Here is a 10,530-nt window from a genome sequence, read left to right on the forward strand (position 1 = left end):
GTTCGTAACCTGTAGGTGGGTTGCCCCAGCATGGTCGCTTATTTTTTTTAAAGGTTGCGAGTTCCTAAAACGCAATCTGCTGGATTGTTGCTGAACAAGCTTAACTTTTTTTTTTTGTTTTTCTGCCGCCATAGACCTAATCACCATAACAATAACATTCTTATTATCAAAAGCAAACAAAGATTGTCGAAGCCCACTATTTGTATCGTAATCTGGGCAGTTAGTTACGTTTTCAATTCGATTTTTTTGTCTAGATAAAGAAGTACCGGTTGTAGCAGAAACACTACCGAAAGTGAAGACCGCGCTATCGAATTATTACAATTTTACTCGTTTTTTCTTAAATTTCTGAACAGCATCATGTATTGATAGATAAATTAAACTATTATTTATAAAAGAAAAGTCAATAAGAAAAAATATCGTAATGTAAGTTGTAACACGAACATCAGCCGATGGATCAACGATCGCACACGGCGCGGCGCGGCGGCCGCCGCCTTGTCGGCATTTCCTTTGTAGTTCGTAAGCAGTACCTACGAGCCGCAAATTTACCAATGAGGCTAACCCGACTCGACTAACGAAATCCCAGCTTCATAACTTTTACATACTTACAATTATTTTACTAATTAATTAGTTCATTGAATGAATGCTAGTTATCTCACATTAAGTTTAGTCATTGGAAGCTGTTGTATTACACAAAACGGTGCGTGATTGTATTAGTAAAGACTAAAGTTGCACGTTTTTTTACTTAAACAATAATGATTCCTGACAATTGCAGACAATAGAAACAAGTGCAAGCGAAAAGTATTACTATCACGTGCAATAGTTTATGCCGTTTTGTCATTTTATGTTTCGCTCTCTGAGCCGTGTGCGCCGCGCGCTGCACGCCCTACGTCGGCTTTTAGTTCAGTCCTTTGTCGGCGTTTATGCGCGTGTCCCTTATGCTGGGGCTACATCAGCGGGGAAAGATTCGTGTCGCGTTGGCGCGCTGGAACATCGTGTACGGGCATACGCGATGTTTTTTTTTGTCTATATTAAACGGGCGAAGATTTATCGTGTCGGATTGTGTTGTTCCCTGTTGTACGGTGAAGTCTGGGCGACACTGAAATGACGTAGGTGGAGCCACTCGAAATCTATTTGATAATATTTTTAACTGTTCCCTATCTTTCTATTTGATTAATGTCGTTGCGGGATAGTAATAAATTGTCACATGCACATCATGTGTATTAAACTTCTTATAAACTAACCTACATTAGGTAAATAAATCTGATATATACGACACTTAGGGAACGCATAACATTTACAGAATAAGTAGCGTGTACATATTTTTTTACAGACTTATATTAATAATACAAAACAAAAAGAAGTTACATCTAAAACAAAGTAAATTAGAACTAAAAATAAATCAATGGAACTATTAGGGGGCGTCCATAAATTACGTGAGATGTTTCAGGGCGGGGGGGGGGGGGGGGGTTCGAGTCAAATCTCATCTAATCTTACGTTGGGGTGAGGGGGGGTCTCGGCAAATATCACGCAATTTTTTTTCTGATTAAAACAAAAAAAAAAAATACTATTTTGGTCCATTTAATCCAGATTGTACATGCTTAAGATTTAATCGTAATACGATTAAGATCATTCAGTAATCCGTTCGAAAGAAAATAATTTCATTCATACTTCGACGTTATAGATAGATACTGACTGTGACATCACCATATTTGTTTTATACCATACCAGCAGCAATTTTTATTTTCTTTTTACAATAACAATCTAACGCGTTTACATAAGGAACCCACATTTTGAAAAATCTCACTTGAGATTGGGGGATGGGGGAGAGGGTTGAATAAAATCTTACGACATATCACCAGGGGGGGAGGGAGGGACAGAAAATATAAAAAAAACATCTCACGTAATTTATGGACACCCCCTTAACAAGTCTAACAAGTTTTGCCTGAGACTCGCCAAGCTTCACTGTTCGGTGTTATACTTAAAATTTGTGATGTTACTGTGTTATAAAATTCGGCATCATTGGCGCAAGCAGCTGATAAAATATGAATTTGCAAGCTAGTTGTTCATCATTTTGTTATACCTAAATAATATTTTATTTTACACTCTCATATATCGTATAATCTAGGTATGATTCATTATTTATCTTATAGCGCGCCTAACTACAACACGCCGCAATCCCGCCGGCCGCCTGCCCTCGCGCCCGCGCGCCTCATCCCGCGTTTCCTAAATGTCCAAACAGTTCTCGCTCGGGGTGGCAACGTGCGCGGTTGCGACTCGTACTGTTATACCCTTACTGTTATATGGGTTGCAACGCTGACAATTGCATCCGTCAGCACTTTCAGTACTTCTCATGCATTTCAATTGGAGTGTCTTAGTTAGTCTTTTACTATCCGCCGGACTAAACATTCGCCTTTTCTATTTCAAATTTGCTATTTCGTAAAAAGTTTATAATAAAGTTTCCCAGTGTAAAATCAAAGTTTCTTTTTTAAAAACCCAAATCTGAGAGACCGTATAATAATGGTGGCAGCGTAAAAGGATTTTAATTATCCCTGGAATCCAAAACCAGTGCTATACCCTAGTGAAAAACATAAAAAGTGATAAATCATCATCATCATCATCTTCTTCACCGTCATCACCGCCGACGCCGTAAGGTCTGGCGTCCTGCCTTCTCCTTGTCTAAAGAGGAGACTCCAGCTGTGGACTCCTGGGGGTCTTGGACACCCCTGGTCGACGTCCAACCCAAGGCCCTTAAAGGGGGCTTCTCCGACTCTTCGCCGCTGAACCTCAAAGTTGAGGTTCACTCACCCACTGCAATCGGAAGGTGAAACTTCATCATGTTGGTGCTATTCCTGTGAGTTATATCTTTCTTAACTTTGTTCCTGAATTTTACCGTGATAGTGCTCAGTGAATATATTCCCAAACCAATCATATTTCATCATAAAAAAAAAAAGTAAAAACAATATTCCCTAAAACTTCTATTTACATATAGTCAGTGGTCCTGATCTTGCTAGTAAGTGATTGAAATTGAGTTACTAAGATTACTGCACTGCAACTGCATAGACTACATTGGACCGCCCACATCGCCGCATACCTCCATACTATCTTCTAAGAACTGATAAGAACGTCTCACAGTGTTCAGTTTTAAATTGAACTATTTTATTGTGTTATACATTGTGATATAATATCTATAACCTTACATTAAGACCACGGACTTTACTTATTGCTATTTACTACTAAGTTAATTACAATTGTTAAAATGAGCAAAAGGGAGGAAGCACAAATGTCTCAAATCGATCTGAATGTTTTAATAAAATTTGTGGGAACTTTCGACGGTTCCCGCGAAAAACTAAGCCCATTCTTAAACAACTGCCGTAATGCTATTAACTTAGCGTCAGCCTCACAGACTGATACTCTATTAAAATATATCCTTAGCCGCCTAGAAGGTAAAGCCGAAACTGCTTGTGACGTGAAAGAATTCACTTCATGGTCTCAATTAGAAGATTTTCTTAAAACGCAATTTGGTGAATCCAAGCACTATGCCTATCTTCTATCAGACCTACAAGAGTGCAGACAGGGCCGTAATGAGACAGTCAGCCACTATTCATTAAGAGTTGAAGCATGTCTTGCAAAACTTTTGACTGAAATTAATATTTCAATTCCGACTAGAAAAAAAGATGAGCTTGCGGGCCGTGTAGCAGCCATGCAAGACTTGGCACTAAATGTATTTATAATTGGACTCCAACCGGGGTTGTCCACCGTGGTGAGATGTAGGGACCCCGGCAGTCTCAACGAGGCCATAAACTTTGCCACGGCTGAGGAAAAGATACTCGGCATATCTAGAAAGTACCAGGGGCCATCAACTAGTCAATATAGCCCCGACCAACGCAAACCGAATTATACACAAAACAATACTTCGTCTTTCTCAAGGCCGCGGCCTCAAAACCAACCCCCATTTAGACCAAATTCTAGCGCCCCAATTTGCAGATACTGTAAAAACATAGGCCATACAATCGAAAACTGCAGAAAACGCGAGTACAATAATCAAAATAGGCGATTTAACCAAAATCGAGCTCCGCAAAACGCAGTTCACGCTGTGACGTCGCCCGACGCCGAAGGCGTCGACTTAGTGAATCATGATTTAAACGACTCCAGCTTCCCGTTCCGTATCGTGCGGGAAGAATAAACGGGAAAATCGATACCAATTATTTGCCACTGAATCGCGCTGTATCAAACAACAAAAGTTGCCAATCCAATGCTCGTGGTACCTGTCAACCGCTGTTTCTAATCCCACGTATATTTCAGGTACCAATACTAGTTCGCCACTGTATCCCGCTGTTTCGCGCAACAAATGTTGCCAATCCCGTGGTGCTCCTATCGCTGTTTCCAATCCCGTATCAATTGCGAGCACCAATACTAATTCATCACTGTATCCCGCTGTTTCGCGCAACAAATGTTGCCAATCCCGTGGTGCTCCTATCGCTGTTTCCAATCCCGTATCAGTTGCGAGCACCAATACTAATCCATCACTGTATCCCGCTGTTCAGTGCAACAAAAATTGCCAGCCCAACACTCGTGATGCCTCAACCGCTGTTTCTGTTCCCACATATATCTCAGGCACCGACCCAAAACCAAAACTACTATATTCCGAAGTGTTGCGCAAACAAAATCACCAACTTCAAATTATTAATACTTCAACCGCTGTTTCTAATCCCAAACCAAACTCTGACCCTTCAAAGAAAAACAACACTATCGCGCCACAGAATCCTAATTTTACGCAAATTCCAACCTCGTCTGCCAAATTCACTGAATCCCTTGCTAAATCATGCCCGTCTTGCTTTACTCTTGGAAAAGAAAAAGACACCTCTAAAACTTACAATATCATAACTAACCCAACTAAAAAATACTTACCTTTTGTCGAAGTTCAAACGTCAATATCTTCCAAACCCTTGAGTCTTCTAGTTGATAGTGGTGCATCAATCAGTCTCCTTAAAGTAAATTCAATAGAAAAGATGCCGGAGCTTGTGAAACATATTATAAAATTCAGCGGAGTGACTAACGGCACCATGAAGTCACTTGGCCATGTACAAGTAAATTTCAACACCCTGAACAATCATTTTCATGTTGTCCCCAACTTAGATTTCCCATACGATGGTATTATTGGCAATGACTTCCTTTCTAAACACAACTCGAAAATTGACTATTCTGAGAGAATACTTACAATAAATAAAATTAAACTAGAACTCAAATTCACTGAACCGATGTTTACAATTCCGGCCCGTTCTGAAGCTATAATCGAATGTCCTGTTCAAAATCCTGACGTAAAAGAAGGAATCATTTTTGATCAAAATCCGAATGATGCTCTCCTCATTGCAAATTGTATAGTAAAAGTAAAACCAAATGGCCGTGTCAACGTTTCCGTAGTAAATATCTCTGAATCTCCAGCGCATATTGACACTCAACTGAAACTTCAACTCCTTCCTCTAGAAACAATAGATCGCGAACAAAGTTTACATATTGCAGAAAATATTAACCAAATTAATATTCATACCCGAACAGAAGAGGTCTTGAACCAGTTACGGGTCTCTCACCTAAATGATGAGGAAACAAATTCACTTTACGACCTCTGCGCTTCATACTCTGATATCTTTCATATCCCTGGTGACAAGTTGACTTATACCGACGCTATCCAACATGAAATTGCTACCTCCTCTTCAATTCCAATAAATACCAAATCCTACCGTTTCCCTGAAATTCATAAACAAGAAGTTCAATCCCAAATTAACAAGATGCTTGAAGAAGGCATTATAAAACCTTCTACATCTCCATGGTCTTCTCCGATATGGATTGTCCCAAAGAAAGCCGACGCTTCTGGTCAACGCAAATGGCGTATTGTGATAGACTATCGCAAATTAAATGATATCACAATTGGAGATTCCTATCCCATTCCTAACATATCCGAAATACTAGACCAGTTGGGAAAATCAAAATATTTTAGTACACTAGACCTTGCCTCTGGTTTCCATCAAATTAAAATGGCAGAAAAAGATGCGCCCAAATCCGCCTTCTCAGTTCCACAGGGACACTTCGAATTTACCCGTATGCCATTTGGCCTTAAAAATGCGCCTGCAACTTTTCAAAGACTCATGAATACCGCTCTTTCAGGTCTCCAAGGAATCCAATGTTTTGTTTATCTTGATGATATCGTCATTTATTCCCACGATCTAGATTCCCACATCAAGAAATTATCCGACGTTTTCGACAGACTCCGAACTTTCAACCTCAAGTTACAGCCCGACAAATGCGAGTTCCTTCGCAAAGAAGTCTCGTATCTCGGTCACATAATTACCGATGAGGGTGTCAAACCAAATCCGGAGAAAACAAAGGCCGTCGAACAATTTCCCGTGCCCAAATGTCCAAAAGATATAAAATCCTTCTTAGGATTAGCCTCATACTATCGCCGTTTCATTCCAAATTTGTCCCAAATTGCCAAACCACTCACACATCTTTTAAAGAAAGACGTCCCCTTCATATGGAATAACGAACAACAATTAGCATTCGCCAGTCTTAAAAATGCACTGACCACAGCTCCAATCTTGGCATATCCAGATTTTTCCAAACCATTTCTTCTTACATGTGACGCATCAAATCATGCTATTTCTGCTATTTTGTCTCAAGGTCCTATTGACAAAGACTCTCCCATCGCCTATGCATCCCGAACTTTAAATAACTACAGCGTAACAGAGAAAGAATGTTTAGCCATCATTTTTGGCACAAAAACATTCAGGCCCTACTTATACGGTCACAAATTCACCATAGTAACTGATCACCGACCCCTGAAATGGTTATTTAATTGCAAAGAGCCCGGATCGAAATTAGTAAGGTGGCGACTCAGATTAGAGGAGTATGACTATGATGTTGTCTATAAAAAAGGGAAAGTAAATAGCAATGCTGACGCATTATCACGTTATCCGGTCAATCCCATTATAGAGAACGACGCAGATATACGACCCTCGACATCAGGTTTGTCCAACAACACGCCCAATGACAATTCAGACATTCCCCATGATCTCATTGAGGACCTAATTGACTTAGGTGATCTGGGAATAAGCCCGCTTGATACACAACACCTGGATTTTTCCCCTCTGAATCCTCCTTCTCCTGAAGATATTCCATCTCCTCCTACTCCTGTTCCTCCTCCAAATTCTACTATTTCACCAAGATCCCCCACTGACTCGAATACGAACAAAAAAGAGACTCCATATTCAAATAAAGAATATTCAGAATTCCTAAAGTCTGCAACAAATAAAAATGAAACATGTAATACATATATAAAAGAACACAATGAAAGCCTTTTAAAAAGCAATGCGAAAACAATACTAGTCCCGGTATCTATTGACTTTGACGAATCTAACCCTTACCTTCAAGATATCATTTCCAATGCTGATGACTTTATAAACGACGATGAACGAGAACTCCATTCCTTTAAAAGGGTCGACATAAAAGGTAAAATTTACTATTTCCTGTTTACTAAAGTTCATTATTTCGACACATGTTCTTATCCTGATATATTCAAGACATTAAAATCAGTCCGAGACGATATCCTACTCAGCGGCAACATAAACGAAATTGCAACATCCGATTTCAAAAATCCGTTTGAGCTAAACTCTTTCGTCAAAATCTACGGCATGCTAATGTACCTATTTAACAATACTAATGTAACTGTTCACATTCACCGCAACACTATCATATACCCAGTCCCTTCTGAAATAGCAAAGATTTTGAAAGAGAACCACGACATACCCGTTGCTGGCCATTTAGGATCTAACAGAATGTATGATAGAATCAAAGAACGCTACTATTGGAAAAACATGCGCTCCGAAATAGAAGACTATATTAAAAATTGTAAACTGTGTCAATCTAATAAAGCCCTTCGAAAAATCAATAGGTCCCCTATGCAGATCACCACAACCTCCACTCGTCCCTTTGAAAAGATTAGCCTCGACATTGTCGGACCGTTACCCGAAGCTGGAATTCACAAATTAAAATACATACTCACCCTTCAAGATGATTTAACTAAATATTCCCTCGCTTATCCCATTTCAAATGCAACTGCAGAGGAATCCTGCGAATGTCTGGTACACTTTATAACTCTATTTGGCATTCCTAAATCTATACTTACTGACCAAGGGACAAATTTCACTGCAGAACTTTTCAAAAAAACATGCGATTTTCTTAAAATAAAGCAAATCTGGTCTTCTCCCTATCACCCACAAACACAAGGGGCTCTTGAGAGAAGTCACTCTACACTGAAAGAGTATTTGAAGTCCTATGTGAATGAAAACCAATCTGATTGGCACAAATTTGTATACACTGCTATGCTAACCTATAACAGCACAGTCCATACTACAACGCGGTTTACTCCCTATGAACTCATATTCGGGCACAAACCTTTCATTCCGGATTCTATATTTGAGCTCCGTACTGATATCACTTACCCCGAATATATAAAAATGCTTCACCACCGTCTTAAAATATCTCGCGAAAAAGCTCTACAAAATATTCAAGCTTCCAAAGAAAGGTCCAAAAATTATTATGACAAACACAGCCGCTCAGTCCAATATAAAATTGGTGATTACGTATATATAAAAAATCATGTGAGACTCCGTAAAGCTTTATCTCCGCTATGGAAAGGTCCCTACAAGATTGTTAAAGTAAACAGTAACAATACCTTGACACTCCTTATAAACCGACGCCATATCACTCATCACTTTGATGAAGTGAAACCCGCAAGTGAAGTCTAATAAATTAACTTATATCACTAGATTTAATGCTGTTATTATTACTACTTACAGACTCGTCACGGCTCACTGTAACGCCATCTTGGCAACAGATGACAACCAATTTGTGAAAATCATCACCAAAAGTCCTGGCATACTCTTCGACCCTGTTGGCACTCTTAAAATCGTAAATGACCAGTTTCACGTGATTGTTCCTATAGACGTGACTCCGTATAAAGGATATATTGAGAATATTCAAAGTGTATTTAATTCTATTCGATTTTTATGCCGCGAAAATTCAGATACAGATAACGTCAAGTGCCAAAATATGTTACAACCTTTAGACTCACTCTATAACGATATCCTACGTGATTATAATTTTATTTCTCACTTCATATCCAATAACATATCCAAACGTGCAGCATGGTTTGCTGGTGCAGGCACCGTATTCAAACATATTTTCGGCACCATGGACGAAGATGACGCAAACCACTATAACACTGCTATTCAAAATCTCTATTATAATGACAAAGTCTTATCAAATGTTGTTAATAAAAGTCTAATCGTGTCTCAGATGGCAATACATAATGTAAATCAATCTCTACATGAAATGAACATAAACCAAGCCAAGCTAAATGATGCTCTAGATAAAATAACTATAGTCGTTAACAATATGTCACACGCAATACAGGCTGAGAATTTCCAAGTCGCTCTTAACTCTATGTTCAATACTTTGCAATCAAATTTACTTTCTCTCTCATTCAAAATCGAAGACATTCTAAACTCTGTCCTGTTGGTAAAATCTAATATTCTACATCCATCTGTGCTAACGCCTAAACAACTGTATCATGAAATTGTAAATAATCTTAAGATAGTTCCTAAGGATAAGTATTTTCCATTAAACTTAGAATTAAATAATATTCATAAGCTTCTAAATATTGCTAGTTTAGTGTGTTATCATTTAGATAATAAATTAGTCTTCGTTATTAAGATTCCTTTAGTTAGTACCGTAGAATATAATCTGTACAAAAGTATACCACTACCAACTTCACATGCTACTGATAACACGTTTGTTATGATACAACCCTTTGAATCATATATCGCTTTAAGTAAGGACAAATTATCTTTCAGCTATTACAAAAACTTAGACTCTTGCCAAAATATTGCTACAAAAACTTACCTTTGTGAAATTACTGACATTTACTCTGTACCTGGAAATCCTTCTTGTGAAATTGAAATAATTACTAAGACTGTATCAAAATTACCTGACTCTTGTCAATACCAGATCCTGCGTGGTCATGTAGACATTTGGCACAAACTACATAATGAGAAATGGATATTTGTACAATCTGAACTATGTAAACTCTCTATAGAATGTAGAAATAATATAACCGAAACTATAATCTCAGGCACAGGAATTCTTAACCTTCCTTTGGATTGTGTAGCCTATCACAAGAACTATAGAATTGCTAGGAAAACTTCTCCTAGAATAAATATACCAAAATTGACACCAACTTTTAATATTTTAAATGATAGCTGTTGTAATTCTAATAAGTTTAAGGAATTGAATTTGCTTACTCCAAAATTGAAAAATGTAAATTTAGATAATTTAAAAAGCTTTGTAAATACCAATCAGCTACTTATGAAAGAATTAGACTATATTAAGTCTCCGAATTATTTACGTATAGGTTTTCCTGTTTTAAGTACTGTATTATTAATTTTATGTTTTTGTGTAATCATTTATTGTTGTAAA

The 10,530-nt window shown here is 38.2% G+C and overlaps 2 protein-coding genes across 2 annotated transcripts in view; both read left to right on the top strand.

Annotated features, from left to right (window-relative positions):
- The first annotated feature begins 1,896 nt into the window (after positions 1–1,896).
- Positions 1,897–5,882, top strand: LOC115449061. Its single transcript, XM_030176756.2, has one exon. It carries the CDS (start codon positions 3,257–3,259, stop codon positions 4,181–4,183), a length of 927 nt encoding a protein of 308 aa, XP_030032616.1. The 5' UTR covers positions 1,897–3,256; the 3' UTR covers positions 4,184–5,882.
- A 3,165-nt stretch (positions 5,883–9,047) lies between these two features.
- LOC115449060 overlaps positions 9,048–10,530 on the top strand; it is a 3,670-nt gene continuing 2,187 nt past the window's right edge. Inside the window, exon 1 of the mRNA XM_037447519.1 lies at positions 9,048–10,525. Coding sequence (XP_037303416.1) covers positions 9,106–10,525 — 1,420 coding nt within the window. The 5' untranslated portion in view covers positions 9,048–9,105. The remainder of the gene's footprint in view (positions 10,526–10,530) is intronic.

Source organism: Manduca sexta, chromosome 6 (genome assembly GCF_014839805.1).
Source record: "Manduca sexta isolate Smith_Timp_Sample1 chromosome 6, JHU_Msex_v1.0, whole genome shotgun sequence".
Classification (NCBI taxonomy): Eukaryota; Metazoa; Arthropoda; class Insecta; order Lepidoptera; family Sphingidae; genus Manduca; species Manduca sexta.